At 40.8% G+C, this 27,703-nt stretch overlaps 1 protein-coding gene across 1 annotated transcript in view; it reads left to right on the forward strand.

The window, feature by feature from the left end:
• Nucleotides 1-26,716, forward strand: part of LOC133377188 (glutamate decarboxylase 1-like) — a 135,420-nt gene extending 108,704 nt beyond the window's left edge. The window contains exons 8-16 of the mRNA XM_061610707.1: nucleotides 1,335-1,414; nucleotides 4,092-4,146; nucleotides 4,542-4,658; nucleotides 6,562-6,626; nucleotides 7,539-7,617; nucleotides 11,337-11,486; nucleotides 16,427-16,534; nucleotides 25,701-25,790; nucleotides 26,543-26,716. Coding sequence (XP_061466691.1) covers nucleotides 1,335-1,414; nucleotides 4,092-4,146; nucleotides 4,542-4,658; nucleotides 6,562-6,626; nucleotides 7,539-7,617; nucleotides 11,337-11,486; nucleotides 16,427-16,534; nucleotides 25,701-25,790; nucleotides 26,543-26,716 — 918 coding nt within the window. The remainder of the gene's footprint in view (nucleotides 1-1,334; nucleotides 1,415-4,091; nucleotides 4,147-4,541; nucleotides 4,659-6,561; nucleotides 6,627-7,538; nucleotides 7,618-11,336; nucleotides 11,487-16,426; nucleotides 16,535-25,700; nucleotides 25,791-26,542) is intronic.
• Nucleotides 26,717-27,703: the final 987 nt, after the last annotated feature.

Raw genomic sequence — 27,703 nt, forward strand, 5'->3', positions numbered from 1 at the left:
ACTATACTTTAGTGTCATGGTTGCTAGCCTAATATATCCCCCTTGTCTGTCTGTCTGTCTGTCTATCTGTCTATCTATCTGTCTGTCTTGTGCTTGCTGCACTGGAATCTGTCTTCTCCCCCCTTTAAAAGTTAAAAGTGTTGCCTGTTGTGGGGTAGCAGCCAGAGCAGAGCTCTTGCCTCCATGTTACCTCCCAGAATGCATCTAAAGTGGGCTAGCGGTGTGACAGTAGAGTAATTATAGAGTCATTGCAAGGGCAGGGGCAACTTGGCACCACCTTTTAGAAACAAAAATGGGGAGAGAGGAAGAGCTGTCATCACAACAGACACTATTTCTTAAATTTTATAAGAAAGAAAAACTAAGGCACAATCACAGCCAGGGGAAGTGCCCCTCTCCATGAAGTCCCCAAATGTTTGGATTTCCCCATCCAGAAAATATCAGCATGGCCACCCCAAATTTGCAATGAAGAAATGGTGAATTGGGGTGGCTATCTCACTCCAGCCATAGTTCAAACTTATCTATTCCTTTTCATGGTTGAGCTCTGAAGAAACAATAGTTCTGCAAGTTTCAAGCAAAGATCATCTGTACTCTGTGATGATTTGGCTGGTTCCCATGTTGTGATGAAAATAGCTCCCTGGAGCAGTTTTTCCCATTAAAAAACTGAAAAAGTTTTGTTTTGTTTTTAAAATTAATGCAATGAATAAACAGTTACGTATTCATGTGGCAGTTTCAGGGGGACAGCCCACTTGAAGCATGAGGATTGTATGAAGCACCAGGGGTGGGGGATGGGTGGTCAAGAGATGGCTAAACCAACATTGAATTTGCAGATAGGCACATTTATTGTTTCACTTGCAAAACCAGGCAAAAACTAGGTTTTCACATTTTAGATTTATGTTCACCCATTGATTTGAATGGAGCTTAGTCATATTGGCCAACTTTATATGGATTGTGCCCAATGTCAACTTCATAAAATAAAGATTGGCAGCTTGAGACATGTCATAAATACCATATGAACTAGTGGCTATACTTCCCTCTATGGAACAAAACAATATCAGAGATAATAAATGTTACGGAACAGTTGTTCTGAAATCAGTTGACACAGAAATTGGAAGTTTCACCATATTTGCCTTACAACTTGGTCTCCAAATCGATCTAAGTAGTGTTTCAGTTGATTTGTGCTCCCATTGATGTCAACAGACCAAAAACGGCTTAAAACTCAGTGCTTATTTGCTCATATTACTTTATGACAGCAGCAATTATAAAACAATCTTTCTTCTCTAATGAATGTTGTTAGGTCTTTCCTCTATTTAACCTTTTTATCCTTAATATCTAAGAGCCATTATTCTGTCAAGAAAGCTGCAGCAGTTCTTGGGATCGGGATGGATAATGTCATTGCTGTCAGGTGTGATGAAAGGTAAGGCCTTCAACTGCTTCTTGTCCATGATTTTAATATCTCTCTCTCCACTCATGCAATTTATCTGTATTTGCTGACATGTGTGAAACCTTTATTTCTTCAGATATTTTTACTTTCTGGACTCACATATTTGGAACACTTTCCCGCAAAAGCTGGACTGACAGCAGACTGCAGGGGGCCCTTGAAGGCAGCAGTGGCGATGGGGCGGCACTAATGCTGCCACCACCACTGGGAGCTTAAATAGGCCTGGCTGCATCAGTGAGGTAGCATGCTGCATGCACATACCTATCATCATCCAAGATGGCAGTGGGGGCATGTCGATGCTTCCACCACCATCTTGGGTGTTGATAAGTATGCATGCACACCACGCTGATGCAGCGATGCAAGAAGTGGCACGGTCAGCCAGCACTGGTGGCAGAGGAGGTGTTGCCTGCTCCCACTCTGCAACCTGTGCCACAACCCGATGCTAGCATGGATTGTGGAGCGAGAGCTACACTTGCCCAGTCCCACTGCAGGGGCCCTCAGCCAGTGCCCAACCTGACTGCCTGCTCCCCCAGGCATGCACAAAAGCAAATGTACTGTTTTTGAAATGCTGATCTGAATGATGCTTTTTGTATTGTAAGCATAATATCTGCTATTTGCTTAATTGCACATCATTCAAATTGCCTGTTCATTTCAATATGCAGAGGCTTCCCTAAGCAATTGGCTTAATTCTGCAACAGCTTGTGCTCCTACCTCTTTTGGGGCACTCAGCTAAAAATCTTTTCAATTCTTCTTCAGCAGCAGAGCTGCTTTTGATGGCTGCCTCCCCAAAGTGCTCTGGGTATTGCATCATTTCAAAGCATTCTGGGAAAATAAAGTGGTGGCCAACTCAAAAAATTGCTGCCATCAGGAGACCACGGTCAAAATCAGCTTTGTTGCTATAACAAAAAGAACAGTTAATAAAAGAAAAAAATGAAATGTATATGCATTTCAAGAATGAATAGTAAAATGAGATGCAAATTCAGCATATGAATAAAATAATAATAATAATAGATTAGATTTATTAGTTGCTTGTTACCCAAAGCTCTCCAAGCAACTTACAATATTGTTAAAAGCTAAAATAATATATCATGCTATGAAACAAAATAATAAAACAACAACAATTCCCATACAGTAACAGAAAGCTTTGGCAGTACACTAATATAAACAAAACCATCTCAGTTAGGGAAGGGGTAGAAGTCCGATTCAGTTCACATTTAAAGCTGAATTTATCCAATCTGTACTTTCCAAAACAACACAAGAACCGAAACACAGCCATCTTCAAAATTCACACTTATCCAAATTTTGTGATGTGGCTCTCCAACTAAGCAATGTTTGCAAAAATGCATACGTTAGGGGAACGTGTGCATAAAAATGAATGTTATAGTGAAAATAACATACAAATATGCATTGATTAGAAGAAATTGCTTGCAAAAATGTGTTCACTAGTTAAAACTGCATACAAAAATGTGTTTAGCGGGAGAAATTCCCACTAAAATGCTGGAGAATTTTCATGAGGATTTTTTAAAATAAAAAAATTGCAAATTGCTGCACAAATGTAAAGAACCGAATTTGTTTCCAAAAAAATATGAGAAACTGAGATAACTGAAATGGACAGATCCTTCCATCCTTATTCTCAGTCTATCAAATGCCTAGGGTGAAAGATAAGTCTTTACCTAGTGCCAAAAATATGTCAATGAAGGTGCCAGGTGGACCTTACTGGGGTGTGTTTTCCACAGATGGGAAACCACAACTGAGTAGGCCCTCTCCTGTGTCACCACCCTCTAAGCCTTCCTCAGAGGGAGGGGACCTGGAGAATGGCCTCAGAAGAAGATCCATGGGTCCAGGTAGGTTCATATTGGGAGAGGAATTCTAGAAGATATTGGGGTCCTGAGCTGTAAAGAGCATTATAGGTCAAAACCAGCACTTTGAATTGGACTCAGAAGCGTACAGGCAGCTAGTATAACTGAGAGTTGGTGTTATATGATCTGTTCACCTTGAACCCATCAACAATCAGGCAGCCACATCCAGTTATGGATAAGAATATTAATGAGTATAAAAACTAAAGGTAGTCATGTTGGCTTATAAAAAAATTTCCAAAATCCTTATTAGGAGCATACCTTTAGCAGGACAACCAAAATGTAACAAAACAGTTCTCAAAATGTAACAAAACAGTTCTCAAAATGTAACAAAACAAAAAGCTTTTCAGTTCTCCAGAACTCTTCATCAGGTAACAAAGTGGGTTGGGCAAGGGAAAACTGGTGGTGGTGGTAAAGTCATGGAGACTGCATTGGGTCACAGCTTCAAGACAGAATGTGTGAGAAGGTAGCAGACATCCAAATGAGGCTGTTAGGTGCTATGTAGGTTGCAGGTTGCACCAAGTCTGGGGCACGAGCCAGAAGTACAAAATGGGAAAAAATATTGGGCATTCTTAATGTAGATCAAAATGCCCAGTTCCTCTCCAAAGCAGTGCATACAAATTACTTTTGTGGAGAGAGAGGAAGGGAGAGAGACTCCACCGAGTCTTATGGGGATTCCTTTCACCGTCTCTTTAGCTTGTAGGAGGGAATGGATTGTGCCCTTGATTGTTATGCATTTGGAAGAATGCACCATTGGTGATACTTAGCAACTGCTTCTTTGTCTTCTTTGTTAACAGAGGGAAGATGATTCCATCTGAACTGGAGAAAAACATTATCAAAATCAAGAGACAGGTTTGATTTCTATTACATACACCCTTGTAATCTTCCAAGTGCTTCTTTTACGGCTATTCCTTTGGAATTTATTTCTTATTTGTACATTTGCAATGTTCCCATTGAGCTAAATTTGACCTTGATAGAAAATCTGAAAATGGAGAGAATGTTAGACTTTTTTTTCCAGAGGGAAAGGGCAGGCAAGTGACCAGGAGGTTGAGGATACTTGGTGGCTGCTTCTGCTGCTGTTGCTCCTCTTCTTCTGCATCTTCCATCAGGGAAAGGGCAAGTGAATGGGCTGGTGGCATAGGAGAGCTGGGGAACCTGTGGCCCTCTAGATATTGATGGCTATGACAAAGGACAAGCCCATGTTGCCTGTGCACTAATGCAGGCTGTTATCTTATATTTCTTTCCAGGGCAAAGTACCATTGTATGTCAGCGCCACAGCTGGGACAACTGTGTATGGGGCCTTTGATCCTCTCGCCAACATAGCTGACATTTGTGAGAAGTATAACCTCTGGATGCATGTGGATGTAAGGTTGATGTTATCGTTATAAATTCCATATTGCAACTACATAGGGCTAGAATGAAATTCAAGGTTTCACTTTGATACACATACACACTTTTAAGATAACTAAAAAAACAATGTGTTGACTGGTGCATTAAAATCAATTCCTATATGTATTGAGAGACATAAAGGGAGTGTCTACTTGAAAGTGGAGTGAGGTCATCTGCATTTCCTAACACTATTCACTTAGTACAAACATAGCTTAAAAATGCAATCTCTGACATATCAAAGCGACACCCAGCACAAAGATAATCGTAATGGTGCAACGGTTGCTAGTTTTACTTCAGTACTTTTCCTTCTGTGACTAATACTTTATTCAACATACAAAACCACACTTTTAAAAAATACAATGATAAAAAGTATTGGGGGGGGGAAATAACAGTGCAATACTATACATGACCACTCAGAAGTAAGTCCCATTGAGTTCATTGGAGCTTACTCTCAATTAAGTGGGAACAGTTAGTGTGTTATTGAGAGCTGAATAAACAACTGGCTTCATAAGGAAAAGGACTTAAGTGAATCAATTGCCTCTTGGATCATTCCATTCCATCATCTCAGTAGGAGTAACTGACTGTATATGGCACCCAGCTATCAGGCTGAACTTGGTTTGTATTCTTATTCTTTTATTTACTTTATTCTTATCCCATCCTTACAACAAGGAACTCAGGGCTTCTTTATCCTCATCAAAATATCCTAAGCGGGTATCAAGGGTATTAAGAACTCCAGAGAATTCACCTACTACTTGGTTGTACTCAGGTAAGGCTATGGAAGCCATCTTTCAAGGCTTGGTTTTAGACAGAAGGAATCAGAAACCAAGAGTAGTGTGGAAACAACAGGCAAATATCAGGATTAGTTCTATTACATATAGCTGTTGCTTTAGAATAGGGGTGGCAAACTTTTTTTCCACCAATCGTTCAATTCCCCCCGAAATAATGTTTGGGGCCATGTATATACAAGGAAAAATAGGAGTAGAAGAAGTGTGTGTGTGTGTGTGTGTAAGGGGTGGGGTTAGCTCTGCCTGCTTTTAGCACCAGGTCCATTCACTTTTCTCTCCAGTTCTGCCCACCCCTAGCATGCAGCCCCTGACACATTACCCTTGTGTGGATGCAGGCCTTGCGGGAGACAAGAATCTCCACCCCTGACCTAATACATACCCACATAGGCATAGGTCTAACTTTGAACACCACCATCCTCCTTTTAATAGCCTCTGTCTATTTTAACAGAGTACAGAGGAGGGCCTGGCCCATTTTTGAATGTGAACCAATCAAAGATGGACAGTCTAAATTCTGTTTGCAGGAGGCTGGAATTAAGCATTAGGGGAGTTTTGAGCAATCCCACCTGAGCTTGTGGGAAGTGAGCTATTATCCCATCTATTGACAGTGGAACCTTCACAGAAAGACATCAAAGCCTGTCAGATATTCCCAAATCTAATTAGCAGCAGCCAGCTAACAGGGCAACCTAGGAAAGGAAAGGGAGAAGCAGTCTGTGCCTGTCATAGGCAAAATGTTACGCATGCACACTGTGTGCACAATGGGACATATTGCAGACAAAGAAAAAGATGGAAATGGATTTTATGCCTTCCAAAAGGGAGTCAGTTGACCAACCTTTTAAAGATACAGCTTATTCCATAATGATCCCTAACTGAAAAAGCATCACCAACAAACAGATTATACAAGTGGTGTAAAATGTCCCATCTTCCCCCCCGCCCCCCCGCCCCAAAGCCTGGTCAATCTTCTGAGCACAGAGGGCAGAAGTGCAACTATGATAGCTATAGATTGTCTCTAAATTGGATTCTTGTTGCATTTTGTAATGTACAGTTGCAATCAGACTTCTCCAATTAAGATAAATGTGTGTTTCATTTCTGATAGGCAGCATGGGGAGGTGGCTTGCTGCTGTCGAGAAGGCATTCCCATAAACTCAGTGGCATTGAAAGGTAGGTGTCTTCTTGTATTCTTTATTTCTGCTGCAGCAAGATTAACCTTTTTCCTCCTCATTCTCTTAGCTCCAGGCCTCTTTCTGCAGCAGACTATAAGGCATATCACCATAGTAATAGTGACTCATAGTTGGAACCAAAGGAGGTTGTTGTACGGAAAGAAGAGGTTCTAGGGGATAAGGAAAAGGAATCTAGAACAGCAGCGGTTGTTATGTTATGTAAGATGGGTGGGGAAACTCAGGCCTGGGGGCTGAATGTGGTGCTTCAGGCCTCTGTCTCTGGTCCTCGGGAAGTTCTCCAGGCAACATCCCCCTCTGACCCTGTGCAGGACCCTCCTTGGGTGCTTTTGTCCAGCTAGCATGTGCCCTTGAACAGTAAGAATACCGCTTGCTTATCTGGATGGAAGATGGGTGTGTGCATACGTAGAAACCTCTGGCTTTTGTGTGGCTGCAATGTAGCCTCTTATACAGAGTTGTATTTGTTGCCCCGCCCACCTTTGACCTGTGGCCCCCAGAAGGCGGCCCATGATGAAATGCGACCCTTGGGCTGAAAAAAATTCCCCACCCTGATGTAAAAGGTGCACAGGCCTAAAAGTTTATTCCCACTCTGGTCTCTGTCGGCATAATTGTATTCATTTTTGCAACAGCAAATGCTATGCTCCCCTTCTCTTACAAGTCTTCTGTTTTTGTTGTCCCTCCTCCTATTCCCCCATTCTTCTGTTGTGTTGCTTTGCTGATAGAACTTGCACATCAAAGTTGCTGATATTAACATATCTAGAACATATTATTAGGTCACTGACTTCATCACTAATGCTTCCTGCAGATATTTATGTGTGCATTAATGGGCTTCAGAGTATATGCCCTATTTCATATTTGGAATATTCATTATCTCTTAATTTCCTTCTTTATCTAGGGCTAATTCTGTCACATGGAATCCTCACAAACTGATGGGTGTTCCGCTGCAGTGCTCAGCTTTCTTAGTCCGTGAGAAGGTAACTCCCTTTACCTTGCCACCATGGACAGAGCTAAACATTTCTGGTTGGTCTGGAAGCTGCAGCTAGTGCAAAATGCAGTGGCACAACTACTTACTGGTGCAGGATATCACCAACATGTTACCCCCGCTGCTGAAAGAATTGCACTGGCTGCCCATTGGCTACTGGGCTAAGTTCAAAGTGCTGGTTTTGGTGTATAAAGCCCTGTACAGGTTAGGATCAGGATACCTGAAAGATTGTCTTACCCCTTATATACTCAGTCAAACACTGTGCTCTGCAGGTGAGGGCCTCCTGCAGATGCCATCTCATCAGGAGGTCCATTCCATGCAACATAGGAAGTGGACCTTTAGTATTGTGGCACATTGTCATTTGGAATTTACTCATCTTAAATATTAGACAGGCACGCTTTCTGTTTTCTTTTTGACGCATGTTGAAGCCGTTCTTCTTTCAACAAGTAGAGACCTTATCCAAGTCTACATCTATGTTGGAATTGTTTTTATATTTTTTCAAAGATGTTTTAAAGATGTTTATTTTTAAAGTTTTATTTTTAAGATGTTTTAAAAATGTTTTAATTTTTTTTGTTTAGTATTTTTGTTTGCCTCCCTGGGCTTCTGGGCGGAAGGGTGGGATATAAACTTTTGATGATGATGATGATGATAAATATAAAATAACTGGTCTGGAATCCTGTGTTTGTCTTGAAATAATAATAATAATAATTTGTTATTGTTACTGTTATTGTTATTGCTTTTCAAGGCAAACATAGAATTCCAGACCAGTTATAAATACCACCTCCTAAGGAAGGAGCTGTAGTATACGTTTCACATAGCCATCCAATGCACGCTTACTGGGAAGCAAGTCTAGGGATGTCAGAGAATTCTGATGAAAACAGGAGTGGAAATTGCCTTTGTTTGCTTCTACATCCCATGTCAGAACAAAAATCAATCCAGCAAATTCATCAGAATCAGAAGGATATTATAGAGTTGGAAAAGGTTCAGAAGAGGGCAACCAGAATGATCAAGGGGATGGAGCGACTCCCTTATGAGGAAAGGTTGCAGCATTTGGGGCTTTTTAGTTTAGAGAAAAGGCGGGTCAGAGGAGACATGATAGAAGTGTATAAAATTATGCATGGCATTGAGAAAGTGGATAGAGAAAAGTTCTTCTCCCTCTCTCATAATACTAGAACTCGTGGACATTCAAAGAAGCTGAATGTTGGAAGATTCAGGACAGACAAAAGGAAGTACTTCTTTACTCAGCGCATAGTTAAACTATGGAATTTGCTCCCACAAGATGCAGTAATGGCCACCAGCTTGGATGGCTTTAAAAGAAGATTAGACAAATTCATGGAGGACAGGGCTATCAATGGCTACTAGCCATGATGGCTGTGCTCTGCCACCCTAGTCAGAGGCAGCATGCTTCTGAAAACCAGTTGCCGGAAGCCTCAGGAGGGGAGAGTGTTCTTGCACTCGGGTCCTGCTTGCGGGCTTCCCCCAGGCACCTGGTTGGCCACTGTGAGAACAGGATGCTGGACTAGATGGGCCACTGACCTGATCCAGCAGGCTCTTCTTATGTTCTTATGTTCTTAAATATGATTGACGTTCGCTGTTATTGTTGCTTTCAGTCCACAAATGATCTGTAATTGATTACATCCCCCCTCCATTTGCATTGTTTTTGCTCTGCATTGAAATTAATGGGGTGGAATAACATAATGACAATGTAATTTACAGAATTTACAAAATTAATTACATAAATTGCATAATTTCACCAAAGTGGACAGCAAGATGAACAATATAGTTTTTGGTGGAAGACAAACTGCAGTGGAACAGAAACAGTAATGCATGCAGTGAATACAGGGTGGAATGGAAAACATTTTCTTACATCCCTAAGCAAATCCTGTTGTACTCGGTGGGACTAACTTTGAGAAAACATGCATAGAATTGGGTTATACAGTGCATTTAGTTGTCCATTTCAGACAGGGACAGCAACAATATCAAAACACTTCTTTAAAAATGCAGTTTTCTGACTGTGAATGTCTTTTATACTTAAGTTAATTGTGACTAACTTGTCCCATTTATTTCAATTGGACTGGAACATGATTAATTTAATCTGGATTCAAGCACTGTGGACAGTTCTGGTCACCACATCTCAAAAAGGATATTTTGGATCTGGAAAAGGTACAGAAAAGGGCAACCCAACTGATCAGGAGACTGGAGCAACTCCCCATAAGAAAAGATTGCAGCGTTTAGGGTTTTTTGGTTTAGAAAAAAGGTGTGGCAGACATGACAGAAGTGTACAAAATAATGCATAGCATGGAGAAAATGAACAGAGATTTTTTTTCTCCTGCAAAGTACTAGAACATGGGGTCATCCAATAAAGGTCAGTGTTAGGAGATTCAGAAGAAACAACTGGAGGTGCTTCTTCATACAGTATATTGTTAAACTAGTTTCTCAAGATGTGTCGATGTCCCTAGTTTAGGCAGCTTTGAAAGGGGATTAGCCAAATTCATTGACATAAAGCTATCAATGGCTGCTAGTCAAGATGCGTATATCTTACTTCAGTATCAAAGTCACCATAGTTCTGAATACTAATCACTGGGCAGCAGCAGTGGGAGAGGACTATTGTATTCATGTCTAGCTTGTGGGCTTCCCATAGGCATCTGGCTGGCCATTGTGGGAATCTGGATGCTGGACTAGATAGGTCAGATCTATCAGGGTTCTTATGTTCACTGTATGGCTGCTTTCAGACTTGGGACTTATTGTGTTAGTTTAATGGATTAAAATGGTAGCGCTTCTGTCCTGATTCCTAAAATTCATTTCACACTGCAGTACCTGTTGTTTTAAGGAACAGTAGCTTTTTTTAGCTGATATACCAGCATTTTGTGCAAATGTTTTTCACACGGCTGCAATGAAGAATGCTTTGTTTTTGTTCCTCACCTGTTATACACATGCGCACTGTAGTTTCCCACTGTGTAGGAGCTCTAAGATCTCATCCTGTCGCCATGCAGCCCCTCTTCCTTTAGCAGCTGACTTTTTTTTTTAGTTATATAAACACAGGTGTGTGTGTAGGAAATGCTGCTACTGTCTGTGCCAATGCTGGAATACCAATACAATTTTTGTCAGGCAAAAAACCCAACAGAAAATGTGCGCCTAAAGGGCAGAAACACACTGCATGCTGGGATGCCTGTCACATGAGCAGCTGCAGCTAGCAAAAAAACTTCTGGGATTTTCTGGGTTCCCAAGCTTGCAAACTGATTATTTCTGGTATTATTTATGATGAAAATTAGTGCTAAACTTGCACTATATTCCACTAGAATTCCAGAACTAGCTTGTATATTGTGTGAAAGATCAAATATAATGCACATATTACTGGTAAGAAATTGACAGAATAGCAGAGTAAAGTGCAGTGTGAAAACAGCCTAAGTCTGTCATGTTATTTATTTTACACAATTTATAGTACTGTTCAGGCAAACATCTAAAGCAGGTTCTAGAAAATCATTAAAGCCTCAGCAAATTATGTTTACTTCCTCTCACTGAAGGCTTCTTCAAACATGACTTCTGGTTCTCACCTGGTATTCTACTCTATGCCCAATATCTATTTCCTGACACCCTCCCCATAATGGCTACAAGAAAAACCTGGCACCAGATGACACTTACAAAATACCATTCTTTGGTGGAGTGTGTTTCTAAATGTAGCTTATCTTGACAGTTCTATCTCTCTGTTAGGGTCTTCTCCAAGCCTGTAATCAGCTGTGTGCTGGATATCTCTTCCAACAAGACAAGCAGTATGACACAGCTTATGACACTGGGGACAAGGCAATCCAGTGTGGCCGGCACATCGATGTCTTTAAGCTATGGCTGATGTGGAGAGCTAAGGTAGGAAACACCTTGCAGATATAAGAATTCCATGTGGGACATGAAGTCCTGGAGATATATTGCATATTGATGACATTCATAATAATAAAAGGTGAATGTAAAGCTAACGAGAGTTGAAGGAAAGAGAGGAAAAGAGATTAGGGGAACTACAGGTGAAGTAAGGCTACTGACTATTGGTCCAAAACAAACCCATTGAACACTTCTACATTGACCCACCTGCTGCGGAACATCTGCCCATCTACCACAGAGCAATGCATTTGTTGGTGGATATAGAGCAGCCTTTCCCAACCAGTGTGCCTCCAGATGTTGTTGGACCACAACTCCCATCTTCCTAACCATTGGCAATGCTGGCTGAGGCTGATGGGAGTTGTGGTCCAACAACATCTGGAGGCACACTGGTTGGGAAAGGCTGATATAGAGGATAAGCTGTCTTTCAGAGACCTTTCCATGCCATTAAAGATATTCTCACTGAGGAAGCCCTGATAAACACATGAGGAGGAGCCCCAGCATTCTCAAAAAGGCAGCTTTTAATCCACTGGTGTAGCAGATAACATTAGATTTGAACTAGGGAGATTGTTGTTGTTATATGCCTTCAAGTCGATTACGACTTATGCCAATGCTATGAATCAGCAGCCTCCAATAACATCTGTTATAAACCACCCTGTCCAGATCTTGTAAGTTCAGGTCTGTGGCTTCATTTATGGAAACAATCCATCTCTTGTTTGGCCTTCCTTTTTCTACTGTTTTTCCCAGCATCGTTGTCTTTTCTAGTGAATCATGTCTTCTCATGATGTTTCTCAGTTTCATCATTTCAGCTTCTAGTGATAGTTCTGGTTTAATTTATCCTAACACCCAATTATTTGTCTTTTTCACAGTCCATGGTATGCACAAAGCCCTCCTCCAATGCCACACTTCAAATGAGTTGATTTTTCTCTTATCCACTTTTTTCACTGTCCAACTTTCACATCCATACATAGAGATTGGGAATACCATGGTCTGAATGATCTTGACGTTAGTGTTCAGTGATACATGTTTGCATTTGAGGACCTTTTCTAGTTCTCTCATACCTGCCTTTCCCAGTCCTAGTCTTCTTCTAATTTCTTGACTATTGTTTCCATTTTGGTTAATGGCTAGTATAGATAATTCTTGACAAGTTCAATGTCCTCGTCAATTTTAAAGTTAGATAAATCTTCTGTTGTCATTATTGTAGTCTTCTTGACTTTCAGTTGTAGTCCTGCTTTTGTGCTTTCCCTTTTAACATTCATCAGCATTCGTTTCAAATCATTATTGGTTTCTGCTAGTAGTATGGTATCGTCTGCATATCTTAAATTATTGATATTTCTCCCTCCAGTTTTCACACCTCCTTCTTCTTGGTCCAATCCCACTTTCCGTATGATATATTCTGCGTACAGATAAACAAACAGGGTGATAAGATACACCCCATCTCACACTCTTTCCAATGGGGAACCAATCAGTTTCTCCATACTCTGTCCTTACAGTAGCCTCTTGTGCAGAGTATAGGTTGCGCATCAGGACAATCATGTGCTGTGGCACCCCCATTTCTTTTAAAGCATTCCATAGTTTTTCATGATCTACACAGTCAAAGGCTTTGCTGTAATCTATAAAGCACAGGGTGATTTCTTTCTGAAATTCCTTGGTCTGTTTCATTATCCAACATATGTTTGCGATATGATCTTTGGTACCTCTTTCCTTTTAAATCCAGCTTGGACATCTGGCACTTCTTACTCCATACATGGAAAGAGCCTTAGGTGTAGAATCTTGAGCATTACTTTACTTGCATGGGATATTAAGGCAACAGTTTGATAATTACTGCATTGCCTGGGATCCTCTTTCTTTGGAATTGGGATGTATATTGAATGCTTTCAGTCTGTGGGCCATTGTTTTCTTTTCCATATTTCTTGACAAATGTTTGCCAAAATTTGGACAGATTCAGTCTCAGTTGCTTGTAGCAACTCTATTGGTATGTCATGTGCCTGGTGATTTGTTTCTTCCAAGTATTTTAAGAGCAGCTTTCACCTCACATTCTAAAATTTCTGGTTCTTCATCATTCAGTTCCTCTATGAATGAATCTGTCATCCTTGCATCTCTTTTATATACATGTTTAAATTCCCTTCCTGCTGGGCAAGCCACCAATTTTCAGCCTAATCTTCCTCATAAGGTTGTTAGGATGGTAAAATAGTATAACCCCATGTATGCTCTCCTGCATTCCTTGGAGGAAAGTTAGTGGGATATAAATGTGATAAATAAATAATGGTGGTTTCCTTCCAGGACATGGCACCAGGAAACCATTTGTTTCCCAATGGATGCAAGAAAAAGGAAGAAATAAAAAAATAGAATCACTGGTGTGGCTATTCCTAAGATACAAACATCCTCCTACACACACACACATACATGACTTTTGGCTACATTTACAGAAATGTAATGTAGGATTCAGTCCATATGAATAGACATTTTGGACCCATTTAATATAGGACTTAACAGTGTGGTGTAGTGGTTAAGGTGTTGGACTATGACATGGGAGACCAGGGTTTGAATCCCCACACAGCCATGAAGCTCACTGGGTGACCTTGGGCCAGTCACTGCCTCTCAGCCTCAGAGGGAGGCAATGGTAAACCCCCTCTGAATACCACTTACCATGAAAACCCTATTCATGGGGTCAACATAAGTCGGGATCGACTTGAAGGCAGTCCATTTCCATTTTTAACAGTAATGTAGCAACATACACCTCATGTTTTTTTAAAATAATCATTTGGAATAACATGGCATAGTATTAATTATTTAATAAAATGATAATTCTTAAGATAGTAGTTCAGTCTACCCAACATTACCTCCTTCTAGCTAGCAATGTTTGTTACACAAATGTATCTTTTTTTCACTTAGTGTGGTGTATTGGTTAGCGGACTGGACTAGGACCTCCAAACATTGCTGAACTACAGCACCTCAAATCTCTGACTGTTGACAGTGCTGGCTGGGGCCAATGGAAGTTGGAGTCCAGCAACATCTGGAGAATGCCAAGTTCCCCACTTCTGCTGTACTTGAAGCATACTGATATCTGGTTTGCATAGATTGAATTGAGAGTGGCCAGGAGTCTTGATTAGATGGCCTTGCCATCCCTTAAATAGTATAATACTTAAGCAGTCTAGACATAAAGAAACCTCTATGAATGAAGGTCTAGCCAGCAAGCATCGGACGGAGCTAGGGATTACAACAAGCTCAAACTGATTAAGCGAGATGTTTTTTTCTTCTTCAAAGAAAAACGTTCTAACAGGCAAGCATTCTTCTGTCTATTAATATCTAGCTTAAATCGTTATAGCAAAAGAGATTTGTCAAGGAATTAGCAACAAGAATTCCTGGGTGAGTTATAACTTTCTCTTCTAACTCGGAACTAGGAGGAAGAAAATCGAAAAAACCTATCTTTGTTTTTATTGCAAAAAGCTGGCATGGAATTGGGCATTATAAAGATATAAACGGATGAGGGGCATCTGATCTGAAGAGAGAAAATTTGATTTATTTGATATTTGAATTTTATATGTCTGGGACTATTTTTTCTGGTCTACTTCTTTTTAACGAATCTGCTTATTCTTTATGCCACTAATTATTTGGATGCTGTGAACTAAATTTGTTTTGCACTTTTGGACACATAAGAGATAAGGCAGTTTGTGCTGTCTAGAGGACTGATGTCATCAGGTTTGGAAGATTAACTCCTTTGTGACTGGAAAAAGAAATAAACTGTTCTTTGCTTGGGAATAGTGGTTATAATTGGAAATTGAAGGTGTTTTGTTCTTTGGGTTTTAAGAATGACAATCAAGAAGGTGGCTGAGACCCTGGATGTACAGGAAGGGATTTCCTCTCTAGATATGTTTCAGAAAATAATGAATGAGATTAAGCTAATCAAACAAGAGATGAGACAGAGCAGATAAGAGATGAAAATTGAATTTGGCAGAATGAGACAGGAGCTGACAGAAATAGAGGATTCTACGAGAATGGAGGTAGATGGGACCAAAGATATAACTGGACAAATAAAAGGAGATGAAAGAAAAATTAAAGGGAAGGTTCAAGCCCTGGAGATTGGAATAGATTTATTAAATATGGACTTGGAAAAATATTTGGATTTTATGGCTGTGATGGATCCTGGAGACAAATATTACTGTTTGGAACTCAGCGCTGTCCCTGAAGGAATTGGTGAAGAGATTGGAGATAAAGATATCATCGGTTCGAAAAAATTCCTGGACTGGAAGGATTTGATGGAACTTGAAATGGAGAAAGTTTACAGAATTAATTCCAGATTTGTGACAATGGAAAAACTTTCAAGAGATGTGCTAGTGCATTCTGTAAAAAAGAGGAACAGAGATGCGGCTTTGCAACAATATCTCAGTGATACATTCGGAATTGATGGCAAGGAAATATTTATGATGAAGGAAATTCCTATCAGACTCTTATTATATGACTACGACAGCAAGATTATTGGGTGCGCAAAGATGGAAGATGGAATCAACACGGATAATGGAAGAAGAGCTATTGAAATTACTGGATTTAGTAGACTTGAAGAGATGGATTAATTGACATGCCTATTTGGAGAAAAATTGATGGATATATATCTCAAGGATTGGAAGCTTCTCTTTGACTTTTTGTTGAAAGAATAAAATGATATGCTGTTAATGTGATTTGATACCAATTAAGATAACCACTGGAGGAAGGTGATTTTATAATCTATTAAGAGACAGGTTTGTTATATATTATAGACTTATAGCTGATCTATGATAAATCAGAAGTCAATAGTTTTTATTGTATTAGTTATTAATTTGTTCTTTTTCTTTTTCTTTTGTTTTGTTTTTGAAAATTTGAATAAAAATTAATGTTAAAAAAAAAAAAAGAAACCTCTCTCACTACGTCTCTTTCTCTCCACTGATACCTTACAGGGCACACAAGGATTCGAAATTCTTATCAACAAATCTCTGGAACTTGCAGAATACCTTTATAAGGAGCTAAAGGCAAGAAAAAACTATGAGTTCGTGTTTGATGCTGAGGTATGTACTGAACACGGATAATATTACTGGATTAGGCATCTATCCTAGTATCCTACCTCCAAAAGCAACAAGTTCCAGATACTATAGAACTCCTTCTTTCAACATATGATATGGAATCCCTACAAAACCTTGGGCTATAAGTTGCCACAGAAGCTCAGTTTTTCTGCATTTATTGATTGGGTTAGGATGTGGAGATGTGACTTATTTTTCACACATAGCCCAACAGGCAAAAGCTGCCTCCAACTTGCTGTGCATGTCTCTTTTAGCTACTTCTATTTCCTGTTTTCCACAGCCATTTTGTTTATCAAGTCCCAACCTTCTGGCCCAGGACATATGTGGCTCTGTGTATCAGGCAATTACATGCAAGTTTTTTTAAAAAATGTATGTTTAAATATTGTACATCATGTTGGGCTTTTGGTAAAGTAGAAAGGTGATTTATTAATGTCTATCAATCGATCAATCAATCTTTCGTGATGATGGGAAACCTATGACCCTCCAGATGTTGTTGGACTACAACCCTGACCATTGGCTATGCTGGCTGGAGCTAGTTGGAGGTGGAGACAATATCCAGAGGGCCACAGATTCCCTACCCCCAATCTATAAAAAGCATAGTTTTAAAAAATAAAACCTCAGAAATTGGTATGAGGCAAAGAATTCAACATTGTAATAAAACCTCTAAGATGCAAATCTTCTTGATGGGCGACAGATTGCAGCTTCAGCTGATGTAGAACTCTGATTATCGATAACAACCTTCCAGCAATTTTTCTACTGTAATTTATACAGATATATTGTTTACCCGGAAGTAGGACAGGACAAAGCACAGGCCACTCCAAAACAAGTAGTCAGAAACAAAAGTGTTACGAAGGGACCTTGAACTTCCTCATGAGCAGAGCTCACTAGAAATCCAAGTTCCCCTAAAGAGAGCAGCAGGATCTTTTGCTGGAGTTCCCCCACGTCACCCCCAGAGCATGTATAAATTTACCCTTAACCCAGTGACACACACAGAAAGTAAAATAAAGAGTGGTTTTATTAAGAGAAGGAACAAGGAAAAATATTGCAGTTTACAATTGCAGTTAACAATGAGCAGCTTTCTAACTATTATTCATTCATTCAGCAACACTGGATAGACTAAAGCAAAGAGACTAACCCTATAAACACTTTCACATGACCCAGCAGTGTGATGCTGCGGCAAAAAAGGCAAACGCGGTTTTGGGATGCATAAACAGAGCTATAGTTTCCAGGTCGAGGGAAGTAATAGTCCCACTATATTCTGCATTAGTCAGGCCACATCTGGAATACTGCGTTCAGTTCTGGGTGCCTCATTTTAAGAAAGATATAGACAAGTTAGAGCGGGTTCAGAAGAGGGCGATGAGGATGATAGCCAGTATGGAGAACAAGTCTTATGAGGAATGGTTGAAGGAACTTGGCATGTTCAGTCTGGTGAAGAGAAGGCTGATGGGTGACATGATTGCACTCTTTTAAGTACCTGAAGGGCTGTCACATAGAGGAGGGTACAGATCTGTTCTCTGCTGCCCCAGAGGGTAGGACTAGGTCTAATGGTTTTAAGTTGCAGGAGCGTAGATTCAGATTGGACATTAGAAGGAACTTCTTGGCAGTAAGGGCAGTTCGGCAATGGAACCGACTTCCTAGGGAGGTGGTGGGATCCCCTTCGCTGGATGTCTTCAAGCAGAGGCTGGACAGCTATCTGTGGGAGATGCTCTAGCTGTGGATTTCCTGCTGTGAGCAGGGGGTTGGACTCGATGGCCTACAAGGCCCCTTCCAACTCTATGATTCTATGATTCTAAGTTCACCCACACAGAAAGAAAAAAAAAGGAAAGAAAGAGGCCCAGATAGTAGCATATACCTTTCCTGGAGAGTTGCTGCAAGACTAAGGCTGAGAGAGATATATTTTTGTATATAGCCCAATGAGCCAAAGTTCCTCCCTTTGTAACCAGCGCCAGATTTGAAATTTCTCACCCAAATCCATAGCTCTGAAATTGTCCCAAAGATGCTAGCGTGCATTGGTAAGAAAAGCAGTGGTTGGAGACCTCCAGAAGAGGAACTGCCCTCCCCTTCTCACTCCTCATGTTTTACACCTTTTCCTAACTAGACTGACCCCAAAGTAAACCCAATGTAAATGTCTCCAGGAGGATGTGCACGTGATAAATAAGAACAATGAAAGAATTTAGGATAATCCTGTCAGGGAATGTGTTGTTTTTCCAGAAACCATTCCCTGAGGGATTCCCAGATAACGACTGCAGTCCTGTCTCCTCCAAAGGCTTAGATTATCATAAACATTCCCTTTGTTTGAAAGGAGCGCCTATTCTTACTGGGTGACAAATCCCAAATTTCCATAGGAGTCAGGAAGTCTATACCTTCAGGGTTGCAAGATATGTACTCAGAGGTCACAGAGGGGCTGTCTCCCAGGAATCCTTGCTGTTGCTGGCTTTCCAAACTCTGGTTCACTGAGATGAATCAAAGATTAAAAATTCCCAATATGTGATTCCTCATAACAATAGGTAGAAGAGAGTATGAACGGGAGGGATACTCCAGTGGTTGTGACCTGCAAGGTGTGTGCCATGTTTGTTTTCTTGCCTGAGAACAACATGGCATATACGTGCAACAAGTGCAAGCTTGTGGCACTGTTGGAAGAAAAAGTGAGAGGCCTGGAACAGCGGGTGGCCACACTGAGGACTATAAGAAAAGATGAAGAGTTCTTAGACAGAACGATGGAACAACAGCAGCAAAGAGAAGTGGAGGTGGAAGATCAACAGCATGTAGTAGCAGAAGGGGAGAGTGCTTCGGAGAGGAACAATGAAGTGGAGGAAACTCCGTGGGAAAGGGTGACAGTTAGGAGCAGAAGAGCTAGAAGACACCCTGCACCAGTGGAACTATTTCAACCACTTTCAACCACTTGAGGATGAGACTAGAGAACAGCCTGTGGTGGAAGAATTACAGGAGACCCTGTGTGACAATGAGCAAGAGGCTGAAGCTCAATGAAGCAGAGGCAATGAAACCTTGCCCCACAACAAGAAGAGAAGAGTACTAGTAGTGGGAGACTCCCTGCTGCATGGGTTCGAAACCCAAGTATGCCGAGAAGATCCGTGGACTCACCAGGTATGCTGTCTACCAGGAGGACAGATTAGAGATGTGACGGAAGGGTTGCCATTCAAGCCCACTGACAGGTATCCCTTTCTCCTCATCCATGTGGGAACAAATGATACTGCTAAACGGAGCTATGAAGAAATCATATCAGACTTTGAAGCTCTGGGAAGGAAACTCAAGAACTTTGGGGCCCAGATAGTTTTTTCACCCATCCTTTCAGTACTTAGAAGAGGAGAAGAAAGGGAAAGAAAAATACTCCATGTGAATTAATGGCTACGAAGGTGGTGCCGACGTGAGAGATTTGGATTCTGGGACCATGGGCTATGCTTCCTGGAAGATGGACTGCTGGCAAGTGATGGGTTGCATCTCACAAGGACTGGAAGAATGTGTTTGGCCACAGCAAGGAGAAGTTCATCAGGAGGGCTGTAAACTGAATCCTAAGGGAGAGGGAGACTTAAACTTGGTGGTAACGACTGATGAAGGCTTGTGCACAATAATGGGAACAGAGAGATCGGCTCTAATAGGGCCCAGTAACAGTCCTCAGAAATATGTAGTAAGGAAACCAAGCCACAAATCACATGGTCTTCAATGTCTGTGTACTAATGCGCATAACATGGGAAACAAGCAGGACAAACTTGAACTCTTAATACAGAAGGGTAATTACAACTTGATAGGTATAACTGAAACTTGGTGGGATGACTCCCATGACTGGAATACAGTAATTGAGGGATATAACTTGTTCAAAAAGAACAGAAGGAATAAAAAGGGAGGTGGAGTCACGCTATATGTTAAAAATATATATCCCTGCACAGAAATACAGGAAGATGAGCTTGGTAGCTCCACTGAGAGTATCTGTATTAAAAATAATGGGGCAAGTAATAAAAGGAATGTGATGCTTGGAGTCTACTACCAACCACCCAATCAAGGAGAAGACGAGAATGTAATTTTTGAAAAGCAAATTGCCAATGTTTCGAGGAGGCATGATGTAGTAGTAACGGGGGATTTCAATTATCCCGATATCTGTTGGGAGACAAATTCTGCTAAACACGGCCCCTCCAAGAAATTTCTGACTTGTGTTGCAGATAACTTCCTCCTACAGAAAGTGGAGGAAGCAACCAGAGGATTAGCTATCTTGGACTTGATTCTAACCAATAGAGATGATATGGTGGATGAAGTGGCAGTTACGGGAACTCTGGGGGAAAGTGACCACACCATACTTGAATTCTTGATTTTAACAGAAGTGAAAGCTAAGAGTAGCCATACGTGCACCCTGGACTTCAGGAAAGGTGATTTTAATAAACTCAGAACAATTGTAAGTACAGTTCCATGGCAAGCACACCCTAGTGAGAAAAGGAGTCGAAGATAGGTGGGAGTTTCTAAAAAAGGAAATTGTAAAAGCACAATGGCAAGCAATTCCAACAAGGAAAAAAGAGGGAAGACAGCAGAAGAAGCCAATGTGGCTTCACAAAAAGCTTAGAGATGACCTGAAAACAAAAAAGGACACATACAGGAAGTGGAAAGAAGGCCAGGCCACAAAGGAAGAGTACAGGCAGGTATCATGGAATTGCAGGGATGGTGTCAGGAAGGCTAAAGCTGAGAATGAGCTGAGGTTAGCGAGGGATGCTAAAAGCAACAAAAAAGCTTTCTTCAGGTACATCCATAGTAAAAGACAGAAAAAGGAAATGGTGGTTCAGCTACTCAGTGAGGATGACAAAATGATAACAGATGACAAAGAAAAGGCAGAAGTGATCAATTCCTACTTTGGCTCAGTCTTCTCCCAAAAAAGGGCCTATGACCCTCCCAGGAAACATGAAGTAGAAGGGGCAGGATTGGAGCTTGAGTCTGATAGACAAACAGTCAAGGAATACCTAATCACTTTGAATGAGTTCAAATCAGCAGGGCCCAATAAACTGCATCCTAGAGTATTAAAGAATCTGGCTGAAGAACTCTCATAACTACTGTCTATTATCTTTGCGAAATCGTGGAGGACTGGTGAAGTGCCGGATGACTGGAGGAGAGCTAATGTTGTCCCTATCTTCAAAAAGGGCAAAAAGGAGGAACCAGGGAACTACAGACCAGTCAGCCTAACATCAATCCCTGGAAAAACTCTGGAGCAGATTATAAAGTAGTCAATCTGTAAGCACCTTGAAAACAATGCAGTGATTACTAGGAGCCAATATGGATTTATGAAGAACAAATCCTGCCAAACTAATCTGATCTCATTTTTTGATTGGTATCCTCCCATATAGACTGTGGGAATTCTGTGGACATAATATATCTTGACTTCAGCAAAGCTTTTGACAAAGTGCCCCATGATATTCTGATTAGCAAATTAGCTAAATGTGGGCTGGATGGAACAACTATCAGGTGGACACACAGTTGGCTCCAGAATCATACTCAAAGAGTGCTTATCAATGGTTACTTCTCAAACTGGCCGGATGTAATGAGTGGGGTACCACAGCGCTCAATCCTGGGCCCAGTGCTCTTCAACATTTTTATTAATGACTTGGATGAGGAGGTACAGAGCATGATTATCAAATGTGCAGATGACACAAGATTGGGGGGCATAGCTAATACCATAGAAGACAGAAACAAAATTCAAAGGGACCTTGATAGGCTGGAGCATTGGGCTGAAAACAACAGAATGAAATTTAACAGGGATAAATACAAAGTTCTACACTTAGGAAAAAGGAACCAAATGCACAGTTATAAGATGGGGAATACTTGGCTCAGCAATACGACATGTGAGAAGGATCTTGGAATTGTCATTGATCACAAGCTGAATATGAGCCAACAGTTCGATGTGGCTGCAAAAAAGGCAAATACTATATTAGGCTGCATTAACAGTATTATAGTTTCCAAATCCCATGAAGTATTAGTTCCCCTCTATTCAGCACTGGTTAGGCCTCATCTTGAATACTGTGTCCTGTTCTGGTCTCCGCACTTGAAGAAGGATGCAGACAAACTGGAACAGGTTCAGAGGAGGGCAACAAGGATGATCAGGGGACTGGAAACAAAGTCCTATGAGGAGAGACTGAAAAAACTGGGCATGTTTAGCCTGGAGAAGAGATTGAGGGGAGATATGATAGCACTCTTCAAGTACATGAAAGGTTGTCACATAGAGGAGGGCCGGGAACTCTTCTCGATCATCCCAGAGTGCAGGACATGGAATAATGGGCTCAAGCTGCAGTAAGCCAGATTTTGACTGGACATCAGGAAAAACGTCCTAACTGTTAGGGCCATACGACAATGGAACCAGTTACCTAGAGAGGTAGTGGGCTCTCCGACACTGGAGGCATTCAAGAGGCAGCTGGACAGCCATCTGTCGGGAATGCTTTGATTTGGATTCCTGCATTGAGCCGGGGGTTGGACTTGATGGCCTTATAGGCCTCTTCCAACCCTACTATTATATGATTCTATGTATAGATGTGAACCAAAGGTAAACCCAATGATTTCCCTGAGCTGTTAATACATAAAATGTTGCATATATATATATACATCTGAAGGAGCGATCCTTCATTTTACACAATATCCTAGAAAATAATTAGGCTACAAAAGGATGTTCAGTAAGAATCAAAGAGATATCAAAAGTCACAGACATGCTTCACAACTCTAGCTGACAGGTATAAAATCACCACTATACAAAAATACTACAAGAACAGTCACTTGAGAGTGGATAGGTTCTGCCACCCAATATTTGTGGTTTCTATCAGCTGTTCCTGCACAGAGAGAGTTTCAGTTGTGCTCAGACTTCCTATGCTGAAACTTAATTTCCTCCCAATTTGTTGTAAGCTTGGCCTCTGGGAATGAGCCAATTTTAAAAGGTGAAAATAAATCATTTTAGATACATCAGAGTCCTCATGAGATTACTATAACTGGCAAAGAGTGGATTCACACTTACACAGGGGATCATTTATTAATAAATATCTCACAAAAACTGTTCAATAAAATCAGTATGTCAAATGAAAACATTCCTGTCAGTACAATGGCTTGCATCCAATGGTGGCTGTGCACTAGCATCTACAAGTGCCTTCACAAGGCAGGAAACCTCATTTTTGCTAGTCTCTCCTACCTAATGCAGCCCCCTCTGCCCACACCCTCAAAACCTTCAGGGTTCGAGGGATAGTATACTATAGTATAGGATAGTATATAGGGATGCAGTGAAAATGGGGGATTGGTGAAAATGTGATCCCTTGCCTTGAGCAAGTGGAAGCACTTCTGCTAGCACAAAGCCTCTATTGTTTACAACCAGTGTCTGAAAGTTAGAATTCAAGTTCAGACAGAAGCAAATTTGATGAGTTAGGGCTGTAGTGAAACAGCCTGTCATGACTCACAACCCAGTGACCATGCAGTGCACAGCAGAAGATGATGATGTGGATGTGGTTCAGTCTAGTTCTTTGCATGGGGAACTGCCAGTACCTTATTCAGGGCCCTCCTGGACGGTGCACAAAGTCCTGCCACCATCCTCTAACTCAAAATGAGTCACCTGCAGTAACCCTGTCTCCTCAGCCTCACAGAAATAAAAGGCAGCAAAATAAGATGAGGGGCTTTTAACCAGCCAGCCAGCTCTTCCAGGGAGGCAGAGCCTACCACACTCCAGTCTGATCAGCCTACAAAAGGCTTCAGTAGGGTCTAGCTCCCTGCAGAGATCTATTGTAGCTGCCTTAGCAAGGCCTCTTGGAGCTGGCCAAGGTCCTGTCTACTCCTTGTGTCTGGACACTGCCAGCCTCCTTTGTGAGTTTTGAACTCCTATGGAACTGGACATAGCCAAAGCAAAAGTTTTATGTTTTAACCCCTCTGGAAATGATTTTGGTAGAGAGTGGCCCTGAACCGTTTAATTCATTCATATTGGTGAAGACAGCTCTCCTCCTGCTCCAAAACACAGTGAAACCTGTTGCATCTGGGAAAGAGCCATTCTAGGGAAAGAAAAAAGAGCAGCCAGAGTGCCACAATGGGCTCTTCATGCTGAAAGTTAAGAGAAGGAAAAGGTAAGCACTTCCTTCCTCTGAACCATCAGAAAATGAGCTGGGACCATTCCCTGAAAATCATGCCCCCCCCCCAGCTTCCCAGGGGCCAAAACAACTCCCCCAAATTCAGCTGAAATACTTGTTTTGGCTGACTTTGCTTCAGCCGTAGTTTATCACTGAATTTGTAATATGTTTATATAAAGTAGAATTCTAACTTTTCAGACATTGTACTGAGAGGACTGACACTCACCATTTGACAAACTGATTTTATTGATATATTTGTGTGAGATATTTATTAATAAATCCTGGTGTACATAAGAATTCCCTTTGCCACTTATAGTCATCATATTCAAGGCTTTGATGCATCTAAATGATTCATTTTCACTTTGTAAAGTTGGCTTTCCCAGGGGCCAGACTTGCATCATACCAGGAGGAATTTAGCTTTCAGAGTAACAGGTCAGAACATAACTGAAGTTCTGCCCATGCAAGAACATCTCATATTTTCATGTTCTACTAATACTGACAGCAGAACTTATCCAGAGCTAAAGTTACTTATGTTTATTTTTACCTCTTCTGTGACTCTTCTTGTTGTATTTTTGTGTAGTTATCATTTTACAACTGCCAGCTAGAGTTGTGAAGCATCTCTGGGACTTTTAATATCTCTAGAGTCTTACTGAACATCATTTTCTACTCTCTCTCTCTTCTTTTGCAGGGGTATTGTCTACACTAAGAATTGCTCCTTCAGATGTTGGTATCTTTAGGAAACATTTTAAGTATTAATAGTTCAGGGGAAATCAGTGAGCTTAACTTTGGTTCACATATAGTAAAAATAAGCATCTACATGAACTGCATTAGAGAAGAGCACTGGTGAATTGATGAATAATATTTTACTGGTAACAGTGACCTTTGTTCCAGGCTTCAAATGTTATGTGCAAAACCAAAGAGATTATTTAGAGACTTCCCAATTTGGATTTAGGAATTGTGAAGCTTAAATATTTAGAATTTGCCCAGGTGGATTTAAGAAATGGACACATTTGTTGCGTATATACATAAATATACATTTAGTTATTTGTTTTACCTTTTTCTTTTTAAAGCCTGAACTCACCAACGTGTGTTTCTGGTACATCCCACCAAGTCTTCAACAGATCCCAAAGGGACCAGAGAGAGAAGAAAGACTCCATCAGGTAGAACTTCTCATGTAAATCTTATTCTGTCTGTCAGAGAAAGCGTGTACGCAATCAGGAACACCAAAATCTGCCATTGCTATAATGGTGATGATGAGTTCCTCTGTTTCTTTCATTTACATGTCAGAACTAGGGATAGGAGAACATGTCCATTTCCACTCTGTGTCAGTTTTGCATATTTTTATTCATAATTGCTCAGTTCCATTTCCACATTAATCTGTAACTTAAGGGGGGAAGCCTCTCAAATAAATGCATTAAATGCACAGCTCTCTTAAAATCCATATTTAAATGTGGATTGACTCTCTAAGCGGTATACATAATAAAACTGAACATAAGCTAAAATCCACAGAACTATTTAAAAATATACATTAAAAATATCATTTAAAACAAAGAAAATCAACAAAATGCTTAAAACAAATACAGGTAACTAGATTATGTCTGGATAGGCTTGCTTAATAATAAAAAAGCTTTCAGCAGGCATCTAAAGCAATATAGCGATGGTGCCTGCCTAATGTCAACAGGCAGGGAGTTCCAAAAGCACAGATGCTAGCACATGTGTCAGTATAATGTGATAGATAGCTTTTACTTCACATGACCTATGTGATCCCTCCTTTAAAAAACAAACTATTCTAGCTACTCTACCGCACCTCTACTAGAAATCCAGATCATCAATGCTCCTACCTCTTTGTGGGACTATCCACTATGTTATTCCGGATTGTAATTGCAACTTTTATATATATATATATGTCCAGGTTGCTCCAAAAATAAAAGCAAGGATGATAGAAGAAGGCACTACAATGGTTAGCTATCAGCCTCATGGGAACCATGTGAATTTTTTCCGAATGGTCTTCTCTAACCCAGCAACCAATAAATCAGATGTTGATTTTCTCTTGGAAGAAATTGAAAGGCTTGGGAAGGATTTGTGACAGCTGGCGCTAGATCTTTCAAAGAAGGACCAACGTTTCATTGGTATAGTGGGTACGGTGGAAATTTTTGTCATTGTTGTTCTTCAGACCTTGGATGTGTTAGGGCCCTTCAAAATTAGAAATGGTGCTTAGGATAGTATTGCACCTCTTTATAACTATTTTCAAATATAAGATCTATGAAAATAGCATTTAGCTAGAGTTGGGCAGAACGTAGCTTGGGTTTTACTGGTAGATCTCCAGGTGATCTGCATATCTGATTCCCAATTGTCTAACAACAGCAACAACTAAAAAACTGTTTCGCTGGGGGAAAAACACTAGGGGAAAAGCCATAAGCTCATTTCAAAACAAAACAATGCAAACCTTATATTCTTGAACTCAGAAACGCTTGTTTAACAACCCTCTAAGTTTTTATGGCAATACACAAAACGGTCAGAGAGAATCGAGAGTTCAAAGTGTAAAAAGAGGGGGGGGAACCAGACCCCTGTTGGACTTTTTTCTGTCAGAGTTCTCATAATCTGTTGAAATTAATTAAAAATCAGCCATGTTCACAAAGTATCTGTAATCCTATTGCTGACCTTGCCAAATACTCTGACCTTCATTTTCTGCGATTTAAAGGTTAAAAACATGCCTGGCTTATTTTTAATTAATTTAAGAACTTTAGCATTGGATTCAATGATAAACCCGGGTATGCTCAGTGTCAGAACCAACGGTCAGTGTTCTAAAAGCCAGACTCACAGCTGCTTGGCTTGGCTAATCGGGGCCACACCCACACCAGACCTTTATTTTACTTTAGACAGCCGTGGCTTCCCTCAAAGAATCCTGGGAAGGGTAGTTTGTGAAGGGTGCTGAGAGTTGTTAGGAGGCTCCTATTCACCTGACAGAGCTCCAGTGTCCAGAGTAGTTTAAGAGTCAGCTGCTCTGACTGAAGCTGTGTAAGAGGAACAGGACATCTCCTAGCAACTCTCAGCAGCCTTCACTAACTACACT

The sequence above is a fragment of the Rhineura floridana genome, chromosome 1 (assembly GCF_030035675.1).
Source record: "Rhineura floridana isolate rRhiFlo1 chromosome 1, rRhiFlo1.hap2, whole genome shotgun sequence".
NCBI lineage: Eukaryota > Metazoa > Chordata > Lepidosauria > Squamata > Rhineuridae > Rhineura > Rhineura floridana.